The 24943-nt window shown below is 36.7% G+C and overlaps 1 protein-coding gene across 2 annotated transcripts in view; it reads right to left on the bottom strand.

The window, feature by feature from the left end:
* The window catches only part of TOX (thymocyte selection associated high mobility group box), a 218823-nt gene that overhangs the window by 22866 nt on the left and 171014 nt on the right, over nt 1-24943 (bottom strand). The window contains exons 4-6 of one of the 2 annotated variants that reach the window (XM_042809062.1): nt 19035-19313; nt 13816-14046; nt 3316-3396 (exon numbers count right to left, since the gene is read on the bottom strand). In XM_042809062.1, the coding sequence (XP_042664996.1) occupies nt 3316-3396; nt 13816-14046; nt 19035-19313 (591 nt within the window). The remainder of the gene's footprint in view (nt 1-3315; nt 3397-13815; nt 14047-19034; nt 19314-24943) is intronic. The other variant, XM_042809063.1, reaches the window with a different exon arrangement.

The raw sequence follows: 24943 nt of genomic DNA, 5'->3' as shown, positions 1-24943 counted from the left end.
ATCAAAGAACACAGCCAATATCCCACTTTCACCTTAGGGCTCAGGACAGAAAACAATGTCACTGAATTTCATTACTAAATTTCATTATTTTGCAATCACTCAGAGGCTCAGAAATCTCCTGGCAAAAGGTTTACCCCATTGTAGGTTTACCCTACAAACTCATGTTCTGAATGTTGTAGCAGCTCAGATGGCTAATAGGGATGCACTGAATTCAACTTCAGCATGGCTTATGCCCAGTCTTTTGCCTTACACGAAGAAATGATCTTGCAAATAAATGCAGAAAAACGCACACACACACACAAATCCTATACTCATTGCTTCTTTAAAAACTGGCAGTAATACATGAAAAAAAAAAGTTGCAGAATAATGCTAAAAAAATAGCAAATTGGTAGGGCTACTGCTTTGGGCAAAATGAGGCACACACTGAGCCAGAAGCAGGAAACCTGAAGTAGTGACAGGAGAAGTGAACAGTACCTACAGCTCCTCAGGAGCACTCTGTGAGGAAGGACAAAGAAAGTTTGATAGTTGGGTAACTCCCATCATCTGGATATCAAACAGATGTACTATGAAGCATCATTTAGTATCTCATAGCTGCCAGCCAGCTGACTCTGAAGTCATTGGAACACTGAACACAGAAGGTGTCATATTGCTTGCATACCATGAAAAATAAAGTTTTAGATGTCCCAAGCAGGACACTAACAATGACTCAAAATTTGATTTCACAGTGCTTTAGCTGTGTTTGAGAATGTGGACAATATAAACTTCAAGCTCCAGAATAGTACTGAGATGAATTCACTTTTTTTTTTTTTTTTTTTTTTTTTTAATACTAAAATGCTGCTGGACTGAGATGAACAGTAAATTCGACAAAGAAGCAAGGATAAGCAATATGCAGTAAATACAACATGGGGGCTCCCAGTGTGAACACCTTCATGTAAAAACATTCAGATGTTGTACTGAAGGACGTGGTTTCTTGGGAAATACTGATGATAGGTGCACCACTGGACTGCATCATCTTGGAGGTCTTTTCCAACCTTTGTGATTTTATGATTCTATGACTCTATGTAAGTGTATGAAGTGTGACCCAAAGAGTGAGGTACAGCACCTAAAACAAACTACATGAGCAAATAATTAATATTCTATTAGAGCATTTTTGGAGAAGGTGTATTACTTCTGGTGTGTCTTAACTTTTGAGATGGAGGTCTTGTAATATTAATAATATTCTCTAAGTATAGATTTTATGGATGATAATGTAACATAAAAAAGAGCAGATGGACTCCAAACAATCTTAATAATATATTATACCTATTTCTTCATACTTATATGCATATTTTAAAAACTAAAACTCTTCTGGTACTGTATAAATATTTAATAATGATAATTTAGAATATACTGATATAATATTACATCTGAGTATTTTACATCCATATTCCGAAATGGAGTTGCTTTAGTTACATGGCAGCTCCGCTGGATTCATTGAGCGTGTTCATGAGAAAGCAATTAGTACTCAGCTTCATTAAGTTTACATTTTGATACTTTCCACACTAGAGGAAAACATTACATTATGGGCAGAATTTAAATAATTGCTTAAAAGTTAAGAAAATGCTTCAGTGCTTTTCTGACTAGCAACAAATTTAAACATATGCACAAATGGCTTAACGCACCGAACAGATCAGCAATCTTTAAATTTTTTTCCCTAAAAAACAAACCTCAGAAAATGCCATAATTTTTTCCCCCCAAATAATAGAAAACAAATATCTAAGTTTTTGTATATTTACATTTTTGAAGTTAAGCTATATATAGTTTTATATGAACAGACCATGATATACTGAATAATGGCTTGCATGTTATTTCCACAAATGCTTGATGCATATCTGCAAAACCTTCTGGAATATTTTGAGCTTTTTAGACCTGTCTTTTGCCAATAAGTAGGATCTTTCAAATGAATTTATCTGCGTGCATGTGAGGACAATGAGTATTTCTAAAACCATACAGCCCTAAACAGAAATTATAGGTATCCTGTAAACGCCTTTAACTAATGCAACTGTATTTGTGGTGGTAGCTAAAAAATTTAAGTGTTTAAGATACATCTTAAATAAATGAATGGGATAGCAGCCATATTTAAGACATTTAAATTCACACAAACCCTTAGTAAATTCTAGGATAATGTAGAAATATACACGAAAGCTCTTTGCATGGATAATTCAATTTCACGGAAAATGTGCAAAAATTCAGGTAATATACAGAGAAGTAGAGTGCAGCACTAACCTCTCCAAACATTTAAAACCAACAAAAAGTTCTACTCATGTCATGTATGCTAGTCCTTCATGATGTTATTTATAAGTCTAAAATCAAGTTTAATTATGAAGGAACAAAGTATATCCAGATTTATTTTCAATCTAATTGCTATATTTCTGAAGTTGTTTTTTTCACATTGCCACACTGCAAAAAAGTTCATCACAAGTTAAAAACAGCCTTTTACAAAATAATGGGCACCAAGAATGTTTGAGTGTATATATATATAAATACAGTAGTAGTAGGGTAGTGAGGCCCTGGCACAGGCTGAACAGAGAAGCTGTGGGTGCCACGTCTCTGGAGGAGTTCAAGGCCATGTAACATGGGGCCCTGAGCAGCTGAGCTGGTGGGAGGCAGCCATTTCCATGGCAGTGGGTTGGGACAAGATGATCTTTAAGGTCTCTTTCAACCGAAGCCAATTCTGTGATTCTCTAAGGTGCTGCTAATACGTGCTGGGGATATGCAGGTGTTCCACTGCAAGAGCCCTATGCTGACCTATGCTGTGCTCATGTAAATTTTATTGCTGGATATAAAACGGAAATTCACAGTTCCATATGAAAAGTTGCTATGTGAGCTGACCTTGACTTTTTGGGTATTGTGATTAGAAAGGAAAAAAACAATTCTTTAAGAAAAACAAACAAAAAAAAGCATTTTGTGTATGATGTGGTTTTTCCTCAGAGGTAGAATGATGACTGCCTGCATGGCACATTTGTGGTTTATTTGGCATGCCAAATAAGACAATGGAATGGTCTTTTTACTGGGATTTCCTTCCTCTGACTGCAGTGATACTCCCAGCCTGGAGGAGTGCTGTCAATATGATCAGAAGGGAAAAAGAATCTGTTCATGGAGAGATTACTGATTTTATTGAGCATTTGCACAGAGAATAGATGTCCTAATTTTAAGGTGATAACAAACAAGGCAATTTGCACTAAATACTACAGTGCTCTCAGCACAATAAAAATGCTGAAAGTGCTTTGCAATATGTCGCTATATACATGTATACGTTTATATATTGAGTGTTACCTTGGATACAAGGCTTGCTCTGTAGGCAGCTAACTGCTTCAGATATTCCTTCTTGGCAGCTTCAGTTTTCTTTTTGTATACCTAAAAACAAAGAGCGTCACATTGGTAAATTAATCTGGTTTTGTTTTTACATATCACAGGTGTGTCTCATGCATCTTCATAAAGTCTTTCTAAGTAAACATCCTTTTCTCCTCATGTATTTTAAAGAGTGAAATAATAAACACCAAATATTTTAATGAAAATACTGTTTCAAATGTGAAACACCCTTTAACTACTCAGCAGTACTGAAAAAACACTATCATTCATACCATCTCAGGTTTAATTCTTCCAAGTTAAGTGCACGGCATGCTTGCAAATGGGACATTTAGGGACAGTGTGGGCCTTTCCACTGGCTTCTACTTGTGATACCAGTTAAAGGTCTCTGGGGAACAAAAGAATGCGCTGGAGGACAGATGAGATAAATGAAGGAGCAAATGATGGCACCACAGAGATCAACCAAGCGGCTTTCTTTCTTCCCTGGAAAAACTGGTGCTGGCAGTCAAAGAAGCTTCATGGAACTGCTAAGGATAACAAATGCTAGTCATTATCCCAGTCTTGATCCCATATCATTCTAATTAACTTCTCAGGAGCACAGATCTATTTCTGCACATTTCTCTCAACTCACCAAATTATTTTAAATGTGGCATGCACATCATCTCATAATAAATTAAAAAGCCTTGAAAGTCACTTCAATTTTGCCCAAATTTCAAGATCAAAGATTATCTGCAGGGTATAGCAGGACCTTCTCACATTGCAGTAACATGATGTCATAGAAGTGTACATAGGGTTGAAAGTTCTCAAGAGGAGAATGAATTTCTGACCTGTGCAGCCCAGCTAATGACTTGCTGTTACCAATGACAGTGGCAAATTCAGCAACAGGCCAGAATTTCTCTTGGCAAATACTATCATGGTTTTTTTTTGTTTGTTTGTTTTCCTGAAAGGGTAGATTTTGGACCTACCCTTGTAATTAAGCAGGATTAATTCTTAGCCTTCCATTTTGTAGAGAAAAAGTTAAAAAATACACAGATTTGAAGTTCTTCGTAGAACACGCTGGCCAAAAATGTTTTTTGTTTCACTAGTGTTCTGCTTGCAGGAACAATCCTCAGATACAGGCTGGCAAAATTGCCTAAAAGGATTAAAGATTATTCTTCCCAGGGAAGCAAAAGATCACAATGGAAACATAGAAGTCTTAGGTTTCTAAAATTGTAAACATATAGAGGAAAAGAAATTGGTTTTAGCTGAGCAACTGTATCTGTGGCCTCTTGTAATTTCTCCAGATTAAGATAAATATATAGTGTTGGCAGACCTCCTATTGTTTTGTACAAAAAATAGTAGCAATTTGCTTTTTAACTTGTAATCACTTGTGATTATTAGGGAAATGTACAGTTTGCTTTGTAAATGAATAAAAAATTAGTCAACAATCTGCTCTTAGCTGCTACAATGAATTTAGCTTGACCTACAGAACAAAGACTAAGTTTTACTGCTTTTTATATTGCAATCCCTCTGCATCGCTCTGATAGCCAGTTTAAAAAACACAGCTGAACAAAGAACTTTACACAGAATAATGATCTTCAAAAGATCATGTATCTACTACTTCCACATTGGGTTTTATTTTGTATTACATAAATATAAAAAATATACGCTCCCGCTGTGCACTTACAGTCACAGCATACTGAAAGTGTCCCCTGGGACCTGACTTTTCCTTCAAATAATCATATTGTTTGAGGGTAACTCAGTAATATGAAGCTAGCAACAATTCTGCAAAGCTCCAACTAAAACATCAGTACTTCATATGAAGTAGTGCCCTCTTTTCTTGAGTCCTCTGGTGAGACAGTAATAATCAAATGAACACTATCTCTTCCATTGCATGCTGACATTATTTATGCCAAATAAGGCCTTTATGGTAAAAATGTTCATGCTGGATGGGATGACCCTAATGGGATGACCCTAGCTTGCTTTTCTTGACTTGCACTGTCCAGAATAGTGCTTGCAGGTTTACTTGCCTGTAGAGCAATATCTTGATGTTGCTGTTCTTTTCAACACGGTCACTGTTTAGGCAAAATATGAATGGGTTGATAATCTTTGCACTAGTTTTGGAAATTCTCATTGTTTCTGGCCTATTATAAAAATTAGTATATTTTATCTGTCTTGGGAGCTGTTCATTTTCATGAATAACCAGGCATGGCTGTCAGTATACTTCTTTGCATATAAATGCAAATAAATATGGTCCTTGCAATGGGTACCAATTCACCAAGTTGTGCTAGACTGGACTTGTACTGGGTGCTTATGAAGTCACAGCAAGCAGGGAGTGACCTTAGCATTGGTAGCATTTGTATCTAACACAGGTAGAAGCAGGTCAGCTGTCCTCCCCAACCTCTTTATTTTACTTTTTTTTTTTTTTCCCCATAGCTGCGAGAATTTTTAGCCCTCAAGCTTAAATGGTTTCGTGTTGTGGTAAATTAACAGAGTTCCATCCTTATGGTGCTTTGGGGGAGGAAAAGGGCTTGTGTCATCATTCAAGTGTGTTCTAGAAAATGGCTGAAGCTCTACTGTATTTTGTACTTAAGACAGTACCAAATTCTGAAACACATAATTTCTAAAAATACATTTACCATTTTCCTGTATCAAGAATTCTATTTCTGTTCTTTTCTTTATCTGTAGAGGCTAATGGTAATATTTAATACTATTTCTGACATCTCAGAAATCTCTTGCATGAGAACATTTTCTTTTCCTCCCTCAAGCAAGTAACAATTGTTAAATAAGTAACTTGACAGAGCATATATGTACAGAATTAAGTAATTCCTAGCTTGCTTTAATTCAATTAACATTATAATTGAATGCTGATTGATTGTCATTCAGGGAGTAAAGGCCCATTCTGTTTCAGCTGCAGACTTTTTTCTTACACAATATTTTCTTTTTTCCATTGTCCAAGTTGTGGAAATTGAATGTTGGCAGAAAAAACCACCATTTCTGCATATGCAGGGTGGGTCACCTTTATTTGTTCTTATTCTCTTCAGCTTGTTAGAGCAACCCCAAACCACCAAAATTACATTAATATGTCCACAAATGGAGCTGCTGGCATTCTTTTCCTACTGTGCTTCACAAAGGCAAATTCACACAACATAATACAAGGGTTCTTAATTTACTATCTAATTACACTTCCCAAGTACACACGCTAAGGTGGCTTCACGTTCCCTTACACCATTAAGCAAAACATGCAGGAATACAGCAAAAGGCATTTTCCATAAGAAATATGAAACTCCACCTTTTGTGTATAAGCACAGAAGATAGCATTTGAACAACACCATTGGAGAAAATTAATGCCCTGGATCTCCAGTGGTAAAATAAAGCTTGGTACCAGTTCCCAGACCTCTGCACTGGCATCTTTTAGGTCCAGTTCCCTAGGCTGATCATACACATGCTGTAGCTACACTGAGGGCTGAACTCTATTGATAGTAATAAACATCCTTAATCTGGCTGCCCCAAAGTTTCTCTTGGAGATAGATGTGTCGTGGGTTACATGGTTAGCCACAACAGCAGATTTACCAAATCAAAACCACAGTAGAATATCTGCACTTCTATTTTATGATGCCAACTTCTGGTTATGTTTTCCTTCATATGTTTTAGCTGTTGCATAATTCTTGTCTTCCTAGATCACAAATTCCTTCAGGAAGGCTTTGTGTCTCCTGTGCTATTCTGTGCTTTGGATGATATGAAACTCATTGCTGATATATATAACGGAAATATACCTGTAATGCCATGAGCCAAATTTTTATTCTGGTTAGCCATCTTCCCCAATTAACTTCCTCACAACTTGCTTCTGGAGGACTATCAACATATCACAACGAACACTAAAGCAGGAGTCCTATGTTGTCCAGAGTGGCTTTGCACCCTTCTTCCTTCAGGGGAACAGAACATGAATATCTGCAAAAATGCCCTTGGCTTTTAATATCAGGTTCGAATGGAAGAAGGAACAACTTGCTACAGTCCTCTTTGATATTAGAGAGTCAGAGTTAGTGAATGGAACTGACTGATGCTCTTAGAAGATGACTTTAAGAGTTTGTGTATGAAAAAGCTTTGTGCCTCCTAGATGACAAAGCGAATTACAAAGAACCACACTATTTCCTTGACTCTGCCTGAATAGCTGGAAAGGATGAAAAAGATGGGAAAATTTTCAGTTTATCTTGTGAGTGTCTCCTTAGAGCTGCAGCTTCCAAGCAAATTATATTTGTCTTTTTAAAAAGATGTAAAGATGCCCACATTTGTTTCGATGGAAGTGTTCCATAAACCTAAAAAAATAGTATATGCAAAAACAAATCAAAAAGTAACATGACTGGTTTTGACTTTTTGGTCTCTGCAGTGCTATTACCCATGGGAGTGTCATTTTCAAAGGCTACAGTTACAGGAATGGTATCTGAGAAAATATGGTAGGTTGCAATCCAGAATTAAATTCCACATTCAGATTGTCGTTCCTAGCCCTACATACCTAGGCTCACAGAGAAAACTTGTATTTTTTCCAAGTGGAAGACATATCTCTAGTTTTAATCTTATGATTTTGAAGCAACGGCACTTAGAACTGCACACATTCTTCTAAAATATGGAGATAGATATTCCCACAGCAGTCAGAAAAAAATCCTCAGAATTGCTTAATGGGTACTGAAATACCATTTGATGTTTAATCTAGGTACACACAGTAACAAAAAGAGGCCCAGGGCTAGCTCTATGGCTCAGCAGTCTCTTAGACTGCAGATCATGAAAATGACATTGATGACATATTAGAGGCTTAGGGGAAATAATTCAGTCTTTCTGGCATGCAGGTTAAAGATCACAGGCCAAAGTCAACTTTAGTACAAACACTGAAACTCTATGGAGCTCACTGGATGTTGCAGCCATTTATGTCAGGACTAAATGTGACCTTTCAGTCTTGATGCTTGCAACTTACAGGAGAGTGTTTATTTCATCAGAAGCACATGAAATAAAAGTTGGAAGCAAAACAAATGACACTAAACACACAATTTATTTGGTGATTATTTGCACTTGCCACTATTCTTTTTTTATAAATGGGTCTGAGCCCAAATGGAGCATAAGTCCAGTTGTGTACACAGACAATTCAAAGCTATGTTCTCATCAAGCTCAAATATATGCATAAAGGGTGGGTAAGAAGGATGTAGAAAATTAGGGTTATTATTTAGGAACATTGAGGCAGCAATACTTGGAATCCAGGATCCTTTGGGTTCAGCTCTTTCCAAATACAACAAGAAGGTGAAGTGCAGCTACAGCCAATGTTCACAATGTTCAAATCCAAAGCCATGTGTTGTGTCTGTTGTAAGTAGCAAAGGGGGGATAGATATCCACCTCCATGGCAGTGGGGGCTTAATGGTTTAATGTTCCCCACTGCTTCAGTGCTCCTGGGAGACTGTGGATGACCAACCTGCTAGGAGGACTGAGCAGGAATACAGCCTGAATTACTCTGAACAGGGTAAAATGCACCAGCTGTTCTAGTGAACTTGTATGTGTGGTGGTTTCACAACCCAAATGCACAGTGCAGTTTCAATATAGAAGTTTCACTACAGAAATTTGTTGGGAAAAAAAAAGTGGAGCTCCCAAACAGGCCTAAGGTGCAACAAAGATAAGAGCAACTTTGCCAGTGCAAGTAGCTGGGAGGGAAGACATAAGGCTGTTTTTTGTTATGCCTGAATCCTTTGGGATTATGCACACAGGTACAGATGTACCTTTGCTTCCTATTCTCATTTACAAAAATAAAACAAAGGTAAATTTAAATGTTGTGTGGTTGTTTATCTGCCAAATTGAAGGTACATTCTCATCCTTTTACAAATATCTTGTTTATTCCTTGGAGATTACTTCATCAGCATAGACATAATAATAATTGAAAAAAAGAAGGTCATTATTATGGGTGGAACAAGAAACAGATAAACAAACATCTGCATGAGTATAGAGCGTAAGTTAAAAAAACCCTGTAAATTTATGTTCCCAAAATGCTATTGACTACTTGAACTTGATCTGCACATCCTTTGAATCTATCTCCACATCTGCAATTGAATTTCTGGAGCTGTCCAGGGCCCTGACACTGGGCACCCCAAGTGCAAGGGCTTGCAATGGATGCACCATGGCTCTTCCACCCATGAGTTGAGATCATTTGTCTTATGTAGTGACATCAAATAACACAGCACAGTGCTTAGTGGGAGGTTAGGTCTCTTTGCAGGCCAAGCCTCTTGAAACATCAGTCTGAGATCAATTTTGAGAAGCTTTGGTGTTATGCTATATCTAAGTGTCATCATATCAGACAAGAATTATTGACAAGCACTACTTTTAAAGCTTCTTCTCCTAGTCTACCTGATTCATCCAAGCATTGGACAATCTCTTGATAAAACTTCACAGTTCTTTTCCCAAAAAAAGAAACTTATAAAACATGCTGAGCTATTTTTCATGATCAAATCAGTCTGGGCTATTTTCAGTGACCAAAACAGAAACCCTTGAAAGCTTGTGTGTTATAATGAAAATGCTAACAGCATCAGAATCATTGACACTAATGCACGAGGACTTCAATTTACTTAAGCATTGGTAACATACAATCCAAGTTCCATCAGATTTTAAAGAATAAACTGCAGCTTTTATCTAGTGGGTCTTTGAGCACCAATGAGGAGTAAATGATTTGATTTTGTAAGCTCAGAGGATTTGTCAGCTGCCTCGTAAGTATAATTCTGGCTCTTCATATTCCTGCTGCTTCTAATTTAGCAGGACAGGCTCATAATTGAAGCAAATTAACTATTTACACTTGCCATTTCTACCAGGGGAAGAGGACACATCAGCAGGAAGGAATGAGTAGGAAATTAAATTCTTCCCACTTGTGTCAGATCTGCCCTTATATAAACACATTAACAGTAATTTCATGAGGCATCAAACATAGGAATAAATACTGAAGGATAAAATAATGAGGAGTTGCAATTGAGCTAACTGTTGCAGTAATATTACTGTGTATGAATTATGCAGCCTGAAAGAAGGCATATGTTACCAGCACTCTTACAGTCGCTTTCCCTTCTTTATCTGAATTTTAATTTTGGGGTCTCTTAAGTGAATCCATCCTCCTGCTATGAGGCCAGTGAAACATTTAAATAAACCCACAGAAACACATGCACACATACACACATCTACACATACATATACACTAAGCTGTTCATACAATGCCAACTCCGTTCCTGCTAGAATTCCATTTAAATTGCTGAAGATACACTAGAGATTAATTCTGTTGAATGTTGAATAGACACTGAATTCCATTTTTAGTATAACAGCATATTTATTAAGTTTTTTGGCTGAAGTTTTAAAGTTACACTAATGTAAACAAGAACATTTTGTTTGTGATTTGCCACTTCTATTACTGCTTTACGAGGGCTCCAATTAGAAACTTAAGGTTCATTTAGTACACATACATCTGGTACTGATTTAAAATGACTCTCCTTTCTCATCTAATGACAAAAAATGACCTAAGTGGCCTTTTTACCTAGTTTGAACCAGCATTCTGTCTGAAAGCCACAGGCTCGACCATTTAGCATGCTGAACCCTTCCCCCTGGGGAATGTTTTTCTCCCCTTTGCAGTAAAAATGTGTGCAAAGGGCAATGATGTACATAAATAAGCTATAAAAAGGGGATGCACAGAAGAATAGTACTGACTAATGAGAAAACAAAGTCCATGATAGTAAGGCAGGAACTAGTAAAGTTACTGAAAATATCCCTACGCTATGGATACAGCACTTAGAATTTATCCCAGCTCTTTACTGTTACAACTGCTTTCCATTCACTGGTTTATTAATCGGAACATTTTTTGTATGTTTTTATAAAACATTTACAGTGAAAAATGAAAGAAAAAAACACAGCCATTGCTTCTGTTTATATGTAATTATTACACCCAAATTAAAATTTGAGAAGAAACTATGACATCACAACATCACTTCTATAGTCCCTTCAATTCCTAGATGTCCCTATGTATAGGTTTGGACAAACAAACCACAGATTCACACCGCTGTTTGAAAATGGTCCTCCAAAATTAATGGAAGCAGTTACAGCATGCGACACAAAAATGCAAACATCTTTGTAGGGTAAAAAAGAGAGCACAAGTATACTGACACCTGCTTCAATCTAACAAATTGCAATAGTTGCATGGTAAGACAATCTGTGCATGATGCATTTTAAGTACGAATCCTCCTAACTTCAGCAAGGTACCCAGAACAACGCAGTTCATAATAACTGCTTTTTCATTATTCAAATCCTATTTTCTCAAACAACATTTCCCTAATTTCTTCACAGTTTGAGAAACATATGTGGCTCTTGCACAAGCCCTTTAAAACTACAGTCTAGCATGTCAGGTTATCAAACTATTTTTTTAACAAAGGCTTGGGCATACATATGCTGCCCTTAGGTTGTTACTGTACTGAGTTTCAACACCTTTATTTATTCCATGGTCAATCTGCAGAGATAAACAAGAATTTCTGTGCTAGCTAGAAAAAGCTAGCTCAGGTCATAGAACAGTGAAGATTTCATCCCGGCACAAAAAAATGAGGTTATTCTTCTTTCTCAGTAGCTGCATTATGTTCTACTTTCTGATTCATTTATATTTACTATTTAAATAGTTAAAGAAGTTCCAACTCAGGAAACATAATTTGGAAACACAATTCTATTTAAATTGCAGAATAAGCATTTGCTTCCAAAACATAAAAGCCAGAAGCTTTATGATAATTGAATTTTTTCCAGCAAGCATAATTCATCAATAAAGTATTTCTCTAATGACGTTATTGTTTCTTTAGTTACCTACTGAATTTCTGAAGCTTCTTCAATGTCAAATTCCAAATAATGCATTAATCATTAGTATTTTTAAAGTTCAATTTTCCTAGCAGAGACACAGATTTCATAACAGTTGCTAATGCTATACTTCTGAAAAATTAGGCCTTTAAAATACAGACTATCAAGTCAGTTAAGATGTCTTGTAATCATTACTTTGTACAATTGGATCTCTAATGGAATAAAGAATGAGTTTAAATTTATTCTAGAAAATGGGATTGCCATTTTTTTGAAATAGGGACTATCTTTTATTCTCTTTGTACAGTGCTCAATTAAAAAAGGCCTGGTGATAATGAACTGGCAAAATGAGTCAAAGAGTAACAAAGATATGCTAGCACAAACTCTTGAAATAATTGGTTTAAAAATCTAGTTTTATTCATTTTTTTTCATGTATGTGTTATGCGGATTCTGCATGTCATTCTGCTGCGTTTCAACTTAAATTAAGGACAACAGAGATAAGGAAAATAAATTTTCTTCAGCTGTTCTAGTGTAGGTCTTTTTCAATTATTACTCTCAATCCTGAATAGAAAATTTAAGTCAAAGCTGAACTTTTTAATGCACTTTTTTTAAAGACAGATTCTATGATTTTACCTACAAAAAATCACAGTACTGTTTTCCTTTTTATTGTTAGACATATTAACTATAATTTATTATGTAATACTGATATTCTCAGAATGAATGAATGAGATGCACTTTTGGCCCAGTACTCCTGGTACTTTTGCCTCTACTTATGTCTCCTGCAGCCAATATAACTCCTATTCAGCATATCCTTTCCCTCTAGAACTGTATCTTTCTTAAAGTTCCCATTTCTTTATCAATCCAACCAATTCTGCCTTCAGTTAATAAATACACAACCAATAACAAGTTATAGCATACAACAAGTAATGGTATGCTAAAGCAAGAATGGCATTTGTCAGCTGATGTCACTGTAAACCCATGAATGCAGTTAGCAACCAGGAGTTACTCACTTTTATGTGGGATCTGACTGACTCAGAAGGATTTCTGCAAAGGTTCAGAACCATCTTTGCTGAACTCATTGCAGGACCAAGGCCTTTCCATAGAAGACAGAAATAACTATGGGATGTTATTTCCACAAACTAAAGGAATGCCCAGGTCCATCCTAGGTCCATCTCCTAGATCCATCTGGAAAAAGCCAGGCGTGTTGGGAGAGGGGAAGAGCCTAGCTCTCCTCCTAGCATCACAGGACAGGGAAATAACTGAGAGGACCATTATTTGTCTGCTCCTATTGTACAGGAATATACTTATTTGCAGCAATGCCCACCTACACCACACTTTCATAGGCAGGGCAATGCCATTCTGTCTGCCCTGCCCAGGAATATTATGCCCACTGATTTCAGCATAAAAGACTACTAAGGGTAATCTAAAAAGTTTGTATCACAGCCCAGCAAAAGTGATTTCACAGACTGACAAAATAAATGAAATGATGCTCTCTTTATCTTAGTCTTTTTAAACCACACTCCTGATATCACACATATGTGTTTCATCTCTGCAAACAAAAGAAGCTGCCTACAGTGCTTAGATGACCCAGATTATATATATATATGTATATTTTGCAACAAGGCCTTTGAGCTACAGCACATACTGTACCTGTTTTTGTTCTTCTCCTAAGCCATCCCACATTGAAGCTACAATTTTAGAGACTTCACCAAAAGTAGCATTGGGGTTTTGGCCCTTGATGGCTGCTTGAGTGTCTCGGAAGAATAATGCATAGGCAGACACAGGCTTTTGTGGCTCATTTGGGTCCTTCTTCTTTTTCTTTTTAGGAGTTTTGGGCTTCTTTCCCATATCTGAAGCAGGTCTCTTCTCTCCTCCATTAACCTGTAACATAAAAACAGAGAAGTACTATAAGAAAAAAGTAACTTAATGTGGTGTGCATCATGAGGAGTTTGACATACGAGAAGGTAAAGAGCACAGAAGTCATAATTGACCAGATATGACTTTCATTACGTTTGTTTGTTTGTTTTTTGATAATGCATGTCAAGTGACAGAGCAGAGCGCAAGTATTCAAATCAGAAGAACTGCATGAAGAGAATTACTGAATATTCTTGATCTGAACAAAACCCTTTCATTTTTTTTCATTATATACTTCACTGCGTGGTGTCCAACAGCATCCAGGTGACTGAGGTGAACAACCCTGATCACTGTGGCTCATTAAAGATGAGAACAATGTGATGCTACAATTTGAAAATGAAGGTGATTTTTTCCTAGCCATTACATTGCAACATCATAGTACATACTTTGTAACTTTAATAAAAAGTTAATGGCCGTGGAGCTTTTTAGAAAAATACAGAGAAATAGACATGTTGTATTACCCATTATTAATTTATCCAACTTTTAGTGTCTTGCTAGTATTTCATTCTATAGGGCACACAAAACTGCTAGCTAAAATGACAGTTAAAACTATTGACTAAACTGTAATTAAGTAGGTTTCCTTAGTTAATCTGGCAGCATCATTCTGAAGTCTTCAGGCAATTTTAAACAAACTCCATGCATAGGGAGACCTGACAATAACTGGAGCCATAATTGAAGTTTTTATCTTTATTATTTGACAAGATTTTCCTCTTTTCAAAGTATTCTTGACTTAATAAGATTTACAATTTCTTTGTGTATTAGGATACCACATTACTTCCTAACCCAGGCAATACATTGCAGAAACTTGTGCAAGAAGTCTGCTGGCTAACTGCTCTGAGAACAGCTCTAAAATCTTATAATCCAACTGGAACAATCAAGAGTGTTCAAAAACCCACCGTTAAAAAGAGAGTACTCACATGGGAAATTCTGTTTGTCTTATATGAAAATAACTACATAAAAAGAATACCAGAACTCCAATACTAATAACCTTGCAAATGGCTGAGATGATGGCCTACCTTATGCTCTCATCAGTCTATCAGCTTCACAGACCCCACTTCTAACCACCAAAGCAGAGACAGATGGGAAATAAAATAAAAAACATATACTCTGCTAGGCATAGACTTGTGCCTCAAATTCCCTGGAGGTGTAGTTAGCTCATGGTAATCCACCTCCTGTCATGGCTTATTGCTTAATTATGGTGATGTATTTAACTTATTTATCACAAGAAAGCAATAATCTTTCACTTTAAAGAAGCGTGCATTAACCATGTTGCACAGATAATAGATCAGAAGAATATCTAGTGTAGGATTTAAAACTATCAAGTAAGGCACATCGTTGATATCTAAATGTCCCTTGAGAAGCTGGAAAATGTCTATAAGCATATTTAAAATAAACTGCAATAGTACCAAAGCCTTTAATGGAGCTAAGAGAGCTGTTTTATGCACACTATCTTGCAGTAATCGCTGTAGTTTAAAATAGATTTTAATCAAGCACCATCTGCATAATAGGCTGAACAGACAACATAGAATTCTACTTATAACTCTTATCATATAAAGTAAATATTGTAAAACCTCTACCACATAAAGAGAATATGCTGCAGTAGTTCTTTAGTAATCATGTTTCTGTTGGTTAATTCCAGCTACTTGCAGTCCTCTCACTATCTTCCCTCTAAACAACTTAATATGAAATTCTCTCCTCAGTGATATTCAAATGAGCATGGAAGAAAACCCTGTTATCCTTCTATGAAGAAACACATATTTGCAAACCAGTAATGCTTCCAGAATTCAACATTTATGCTTGGCATTAACCAAAGAGATGGTTTAGCAATTCAACAGTAAGAAAAATGACAAGAATTACATAACTGTAATATTATAATGTTAAGATGGTTGGAATAAAGCATGTGGTTAGAGGAATTCATCTGGAATGTTTTTGCAGTTATTTACAACTACTGACTTCTACATTCTATGTTTTTTCTTCTTCTAACCATAGTCCCACACATTACACTGAGAATAATTAAGGAGACAATTACACCAGTTTGTAAAGACTCCTCTTAACGGCATTTGGAATATGTACATTAAGCTGAAATGGTCATTTCCTACACGCACAGAAATCAGTGGTTCAATAGGAATGCAATTATTTTTCTATTCTAAATGTCCATCTTGTTCATGTCAACCCCTTTTATAAACTTATGTAAACATGAACAGGGCACTGATATTTCTTTTTTTTTTTTTTTTTTTTTTTTTTTTTTTTCTCTCTCTAGATGGATAGAGGTATAGATCTTAGGGATTTTTTCTACAAAAAATCTGCTTATCCTTCAAAGGTAAAGCTGGGCATTTAGCTGATATTAATAGCAGAGGTCATCTGACATTGAGATGATGGAGGCTCATTCCATTTTAAAATATGTTGTCTTTTTAATCGGTATTGATACCGATTGGTATTGAAACATCTTCTGCTGGTTAGATAGCAGAATGTCACGCGTGCTATTAACAAAAATGCGAATTCAGAGTGACTGTTTTTTACACAGTTCTCATAGCAGGAATATCTTAGTGACTTAATGGAGCTGCTCAAATCTAGTGAGATACATATCTTCTACATGACTACAGCATGTGCACTCATACTAAAGTCTGAATAATGAGTTCCTGCCCTGAGCTATCAAGTAATATAAAATATCATACATCTATGAGAAAGTTCTGAATTCAGGTAAAAGACAAGGGTTCTTATGAAAGAGAATGGCCATTCTACCTCTTGTCATTGTCATCCAGTATCTTCTTTCACAGGGAAGAAAATTTATGGAGTGAGAAGAAACCTCACATACTCCTCCAATGCAGCTCTGAGAAAATTTATTACTAGTATAGCTGTGGAAAAGGATCTCCATAAAAAGCTGGTTTATCCTAAGTATCCATGTCCATTCACTGGCAGCTTCCAGGGAGAGAGGTGTAACAGAAAGACAGACAGTGAAGGGTTTTAAATCATAAACTACAACATTACACTAGTTATTTATGTTCATTATTCAAGATCTTCTGTCTTTTATGGAGGGAATGACAGAGAAACTACTGCATCAGGTCCAAATATGACCAACTTCAGGCATTTACAGGAAGATAAGAAATCCTGTAGAAGGCAGGTATAGTACAATGTGCCTGCCTTTAAGCTTATAGTTTAATCTTTTTTAGTTGGAGACTAGTTTATGCCCTCTATTATTATTTAGTTTAATAATATTTTAGTTTAATATCATTATTAAGTTTGATACTATAAATTACAATTATTGAATAATTTTAAGGCAATGTATCCACTTTTGCAGCCTGAGTTGTTTTTCTTAAATCTGTGTTGTGTTCTGTACATTTTCTCATCTTTTTCTGCTCACATTGAACATGAGAATGTTTTAAAGAGAGTTTCCAAAATAACATGGCTTGTTAAAAAGTTGAACACTGTATAATCTGGCTTCCATAGAGAAAAGATCAAGTTTTAGTTGGTCTGCAGTAGTCATTATTTCTTTATTAAAAATATTACTTTCATATGCGTACTGTCTTGCATGAATCCCCAATTCTATACTTCTGGCAGAATGAAGTGCTGCAGTGAAAAAGTACATCAGAAATGTGGGTTAAATATATTAAGCATTTGATAAATAAAATAAAAAAGATGTTTTAATTTTAGATTTGGTGTTTTCTCCAGAATTTTAAAACAAACTGCATACTTCCACTGATGTACAAAAAATATTAGCAATGAAACAGGAGTAGCAAATAAGTTATTCTGAAAAAGTAATGGCTGCTTGGAATTATTTTTGCATAGCTGTATTCTAAAATCTCCCTCAGTAACAAAGTGCTCATTTAAAATGTATGAATTATTCAGTAATCTTTGAAACCTGAAGTTTGTGAAATTAGGGGAAAGTCCTGAAATAAAACTTTAAATCTGAATTTATTTAAAATGTAGTAAAACATATGTCTCCAATTACATGATTATTTTATAGCTAGAGGCATGAAAAACAATACAATTTGAAAACAAATCAGAATTACAATTCTTGACTGGATTATACCTCCTCAGTGGCTCACGTGCTTTCCTCACGTTCCTCTCAAGTCTGCTACTATTCCCCACAAGATATGGCCACGGCACAACATTTTCACTACTGCATAACAACTTCCATTTTGCAGTTCAGAATAGATTAGAACAAAGAGGTTCTCAGTTCCCATATGCCCTATGCCTGATTTACTGGATGACTTTGTGTTAAGTCCCAGGTTTTTTTCTCATCTTAAGTCTCTGCAAAATTAACTTAATATACTTGCTTACTTTTTGGGATGCTTTCAGGATTTGGGGAAGTTTGGAAGGTTTTTATATGAAAGCTGCTAAATAACTCATCACTTATCACTTAAATAAAGGAAACTTTCTTATTTGAATGATGGTTATTTCTTTTAAGCCTATAGCAATGCTAAAAGGAAGCTTAAACATGTCATGCCTCAGTGTCAGCACCTCCAAAATCATAAATATGTAATGAGTCTTCAAGTTTTTCAAGGTAAGATCTTGAAAGTTTGTACAGGATATTTCTGTTCTCGTTTCTATGAAGGGTGTTTACTCACCCTATGACCAAATTGCAAAGACTAGCATATTGTACACACAGTTCATACTTTTTTATAGCAGTAACTTGATCTTTAACTGGGAACAAACATCCATTCTATGCAAGTGAGAAAACTCAACCTTTATATTGAAGTCCTAAAGGAATGGTTATCCTTTAATATTTTACAGGATTCCAGTTTGCTCTCACAGAGAAGAACGATGTCATTTACTCAAACTGCCCGAAGAATTGACTGGAAACTATAAGTTCTGTATTCATAACTCTTTAATTCACTTTAGTCAACCACCAACAATGTATAAAGTATCACCTTAATAACTGTGGCCGTATGACTCATTTAGCAGGTCCTAAAAATATCCACCATTTACACAGTAATCCTAGCATCTAAGCCTACCTTAGAGCTATCTTCTCCTTCATCTTCATGGACTGAACTGGATGGTGAAGGAGTTGCAGATTTGCTTCCAGGTGGAGAGGGTGAGTTGTGAGGAACATTGTTTCCACCCATATTCAAACCAAGCTGTGCACTGAGCTGGGACTGGTTAATAGTAGTCAGCTGCCCGTGCTGCATCATTCCTGGCTGCCTAATATCTGAAGGTTGAACCCTTGGCCTCATGGTTGCCATCTGAGGATGGGAACTATACTGGGCTCCTTCTGTATTCCGTAAATCTTGCATCTACAAGAGGAAAAAAACTGTATTAAGCATATCACTAATAACGTGTCCTGTTCTTTCAGAGCTCTGTTGGCCTGATTGGCTATATAAGGCTTAAAAGAAATGGCAAGTACTCAAACATATAAATACTGAAAATAAACAGAATAGAATGTGATTGTCATTTGCATAACACTGACTGTTACAAACTATTCAGGCTGTAGTCTCAGCCTGTGAGAATTGCAAAAAGCACTGAAAGCTTGTTTCTTTTTAAGGGGAGCAAAAAGGCACTGCTTTCTGTAACTGCATTCAGAGTATTTCAGAAATGTTAACAAACTGGGGCAGGTTTGCATTCTGAAGTTTAGAGCCAGATCAGAATATTAATATCCTCAAAATTCAAGGCTATTTCCAGATCCTACTTTTCTTCTTAAGATTTGTGTGTATTTGAGCTGTGAATTTGGAAGCTGGAGTTTTCAGAATTGGAATATCTAGTATTAAGTCCAAATCTATTATGCCCGGTCCTGCCCAATGAAATACTGGAATTTTAAGGTTTCAGACTGACAGAAAGGATCCATTGATAGACTGATTAAATGAATTCTGAGTTGATTTGCTGCTGAGACATATATGAACAGAAAGCTCAGAAGTTGCAGGATTGACAAATGAATCCATTGTGCTATGTGGGTCACCGCTTCTCAGCATTAACAAGACACACTATTTTAATTCAAGCAACAAATTCATTCTCTGCAAGGATAAGAATTAAAAGCATTGGAGGATGAAACTTCTTTCTTGTCCAGAGGTCAAATGTACCACACATACACACTACAACAGATTCCTTATAATGTCTTTTCATTTCACACAAAAACATGACAAAAGACAAAGAGTATCAAGAAGCTCAGATTTAAGCTAAGGTGTTATGTGGGTGATATAAAATTGAAGTGTCAATTCAGAGCTGAAATGAAATAGATACAGTTGTCGTTCAGTGCATCAGACAAACATGTCATGAGTATCGAGTGGAATCTGACAGCAACTATCACTGCATAAATTCCATTATGATAAGGACACATGTTAATGGTTCAATGTATTAACGTAACCACATCTATCTACTGACAGTGTTTGTTAGACTTGTCATCCAGAACATTTGAAGATGGCTCAGCTCTTTTTAAACTTCTAATACCTTGTGACTTCTATAACCTATCGGTCTCTCATATATACTCTCCTAGATATCAGAGGAATCTATGGGATACCTCACAACCAGTAAGGCACAGAAAAAGGAAAGATAAACCTGTAACTTCACATTTTCTCTCATTAGTAAGAAATCACAAATTTTAGGGAGATATTTTATGAGCCTGCAGATTGATTTTTGTAAGGCTGACTGGCTGGCAGTAAATTAAACTTATAATAGCATTAGTTCTGGAATTCTAACCACTTTAAATGCACATGTATCTCTGAGAAGTATTTGGAATACATTCTGCAAACATAATTATACCTGTACTTATATTGCTTTAGAAATTAATAGCTTTTGGTAAAAAGGGGTTATCTATACAAATATGTTCAAGTTTGCTTAATGAATACTATAGCACCAGAGGAAAAGAGTTAGAGCAGTGTAAGAAATCAACTGAAGACTGAAATCTGAATCCTGACAGACATTCATACGTTTAAAGATCGCTACTGTTTGTTCCCTTTCCTCCAGTACCAGCTCCCCTTCAAACATATTAGCCTTGAAAGCTATCATTATCACTGCCTCTGGCACAGAATCCACACCAAAGCAGTTGTGCTGTGAAGATCTAACCACTGCTTGGCCCTATCTCTCAGTCCAGCTGTGTCACTGAACAGCAAGCAGTTGGTGCAGGATGAGCAGGGAGGCAGGCTGTCCCCAAAGCCTTCTCCAAAGGGTGCTCACCAGCTGACATACCGCTTGGTGCCAGGTCCCCAGTGAGCCAGGAAAAGAGGCACCCCCTAAAGCCTCCCGCTCACCCTGTCAGTTGCATTTAACACCCAGCACAGCTCAGAACCCTCCAAGGGATTTTGTATTAGGCAATGTGTTGTCAGAGGTTGAGGGAGGTGCTCCGTACCCTCTCTCTGCTCATCACTGAGAGGCCACACCTGGAGCACTGCGTACAGTTCTGTGCTCCCCAGTAGAAGAGAAAACTGGACATGTTGGAGAGTTCGTCATGGAGGGCCACACAGATGACTGAAGGACTGGAGCACCTCTCCCATGAGGAGAGGTTGAGAGAGCTCGGACCAGAGAAGAGTAAGTGTTGGGGGATTTCATCCATCTGTAAAAATACCTAAAGGGAAGGAGCAAAGAAGACAGAACCATGTCCTTCAGTGGTGTCTAGTTTGAGAGCGAGAGGCAATGGGCACAAACTGGAAGAGGACATTCCCTCAGAACACCCGGAGCACTTCTGTGCTCTGTGGGTGACAAAGCACTGGCAGGCTGCCTAGAGGCTGTGGAATCTCCTCCGTGGAGACCTTCAGCATCCACCTGGATGTAGGCCTGGACCCCTGCTCTGGGTGCACCTGCTGCAGATGGGGCTGGGACTGATAAACCCAAAGATCCCTGCCATCTGCAGCCATTCTGTGATGCTGCGGTCGTGTGAAAGTGTATCCAAATGATTTTAGGAACACTGGAATAGAAACAAACATTATCTGAAAACCCTAGCAACTGTTTCAGTTTTTTGAATGAATTTGCCAAGTACCTACTTCATTGAAAGCAGAGCAAAGGTTACAATTTTAATTACTTTTTTTTTTTTTTCCCAAGAAAAATGCAATAAACTTGTTATTTTTCAAACACTCTCCTTTATTAAAAACTTTTTACTTGAACTTCAATTACCAGATAAACACTGTAGAGCTTTCTGTGTTTGTCATCTTTAAAATAACATATATTTTAAAGAGTCTGTGTTCAGTTTTAGCTCCAGCATCAAACACACAGCTAGTTTTCAGATAACACAACACCAATGGGATAGTGAATATATCCCCCCCCAATATGCATATACATATTTCTAAGGATCTTGAATTTTTATATCACTACCAGGCAACCTTTACAAAACCAGGAGTAAGCAGCATGGAGACAGGTTGCTTTAAAGTACAGGTTCCCTAAGCTAGAAACCAACACCCTAAGGGACCTGCCTGCAGAGAAGAGCAATACCTGGGAACATGCCAGTGACATCCATGAACTGAACTGTGACCCTCAGCAAGGAGAATGCACGTGGCTCTGCATCTACAGATGAGATTTCTGTCTAGCTTCTCTCCTGCACTGCAGAGCCTTCCTAAATCCTGATCCTTCCTCAAGAAACAAGGAGGCTATCTAAGAAAATGGAAATCTCAGTCAGAATAGGGAGCTGACCACATTCACTGTGAAAAGTTCCTATGTAATGCTGTGGAAAGCATGTGATAATGAATCTTTACATTTCTAAAGAATCATCAGACTTCAAGAACAGGCCTGTCAATGAAAACCACATACTTCCATTGCTGCTGTGGTGTGACAGTATGTCCCTGTCTCAAACATTCTGATGACCTCATCTCTGTGTGAACAATGGCACTGATCATACACATCCTCTGTCAGCACTGCTAGCAAAGTATGACCAATTCCATACAAAGTACTTCACAATCAGAAGCTTCAACTTGCTAGTTCTTCCAGTTCCACAGTTCACCACAGTGTGGCTGTGCTGGAGTCATATCCAATATTCAGAAACAATACTGCAAACATACTTCACTGAATACAAAGACGAAGACAAATCTTGCTTGATGGCAGAATGTCAAATAGAAGAACAAAGTTAAAGAATTTGTGTGCTACAGGGGATAAGGATAGTCTTAAAATGATGCCTTTGATGGCCTGTTTGATGAGATAATAATATTTGGCACTTTAATATCATTCTACATCTGTCAATTTCAGGATGTTTCACAACTTTATACTCAGCTTTAGAACATGTCTGGTTTTATTTTGGCTTTACTAATGCAGAACTAAGATATAACTCTCTTCATGACTATATATTTTTTTCCATTTGCATTTTATTTATAAGCAGAAATGGAGCATCTACTTATGCAGGTGTTTGACTATGCATTAAAAATCACTGCAAGAGTATCTCATTTTGAGGTGTGTACCAATAACCCACCAATAACCTACCTAATAAGAATGTAGTTAGTGCACTACCAAAACAACACATTTGTTGTCTGCCTGAAAACAAGCTCCTAATGCCCTGCACAGAGCTCACAAGGTAGTAAGAATAAAACTAAACTGCATTAAGCATCAGACCATCATTTTCCATATCAAGTTAAAGTAATAATTAAGAAAATTGTGCTATGCAGAATACAGCACATCCCTACACAGAATCATCTCACTGTGGGACAATATGAAAACAGTACTCTAATCACAGAATCACAGAAAATAGTGCTAGAAGGGACCTCAAAAGGTTATTTAGTCCAACATTTTATCTCTCAGCAGGATTAGTTATACCTAAATCATTTCTGACAGATGTTTGTCTAACCTCTTCATAACCTCCCTAGGCAATTCTTGTGCTTAACTATCCTTACAGTGGAAAGGGCTTTTTTCCGTAATGTCTCACCTAAATCTCCTTTGTTGTAATTTAAACCTACTACTTTTTACTCTACTCCCAGTGGACATGAGAAATGTTTTTCCCCTTATTTACAGAAAAGCTGCACACACTGGAAAGCTATTATGAATTTCCTTTCAGTTTTCTCTTCTTTAGACTAAACAACCAAACCTGAAGATTGAAAGACTTTTTTTTTTCATACGCTGTGTTTTCTACACCTTTGATCATTCTTCCTGCTGTCCTCTGGACTATGTTCAATGGTCTTTGTCTTTCTTGAAATACCATGCAGCAAACTCCACAAAATACACACATTTTTATCTGACATAGCTTTCAGATTGAATCCTTCAAGTCTCTAACAGAATCTAGGATAAAGTATTAAAAAAAAAAGTCCTTAATAATCCGTCTTCCTGATGTAAGCTGGTTACTCATGCAAGATGCAAAGAGAGTCAAATGGGAGGACCCTTAACTAACAACCCAGAAGCTTGCTTTATGAAGCAAAGAAGTTTTTTTTCTAAGAAGCATTAGGCAGGCAGTTTCAATCAGAGTGTGTTGTTAGCAAAATAATTTCCATGTTGTTTTTCTTGTTATAATTAAGAATTATGATACAATCTCTCTCTCAAAAGCTGTAAGATTCCAAATTGTTTCTCCTTACTTAAAAACATTTCTAGTAAGTGTAATCCTTGACTGAAAGAAAAAAGTGAAGTTGCCTTAACAAAATGAAGTACATATGACAGGTCTAAACATATGCAAGAAATGCAAGTGATTATAGACTGGAGATGAAAACATTAAAATTGAAGGAGAAAGGCTTACTCTCTGAAGTAAGTGAAGATCATATACCTCACTATCCTGAGCAAATTCATAGCAAGCACAATAGGCATTATCTCTAGTACCACTGTCAGGTGTGATGGGGATTTTTGCTTAATTTTTGTACAAGGTGAGAGATCATACAAACTTTTCTGATGGACCTGGTAGAAGTGGTTGACGGTCATTTATTTCTTGTCTAGAAGTTTAAGGTAAATCAAAGAGAAATGCTATTGTGAGAAATACTGCTGTGTACTATTGTGAAGCTGTGGGTTGCAGTTTAACCTAGCAGGCAACTCAGCA

Source organism: Centrocercus urophasianus, unplaced genomic scaffold, assembly GCF_019232065.1.
Source record: "Centrocercus urophasianus isolate 14NV4802_14NV808 unplaced genomic scaffold, USGS_Curo_1.0 seq_11, whole genome shotgun sequence".
NCBI lineage: Eukaryota > Metazoa > Chordata > Aves > Galliformes > Phasianidae > Centrocercus > Centrocercus urophasianus.
The sequence above is the reverse complement of the archived record's forward strand: the minus strand, read 5'-3'. Positions and strand labels throughout refer to the sequence as shown.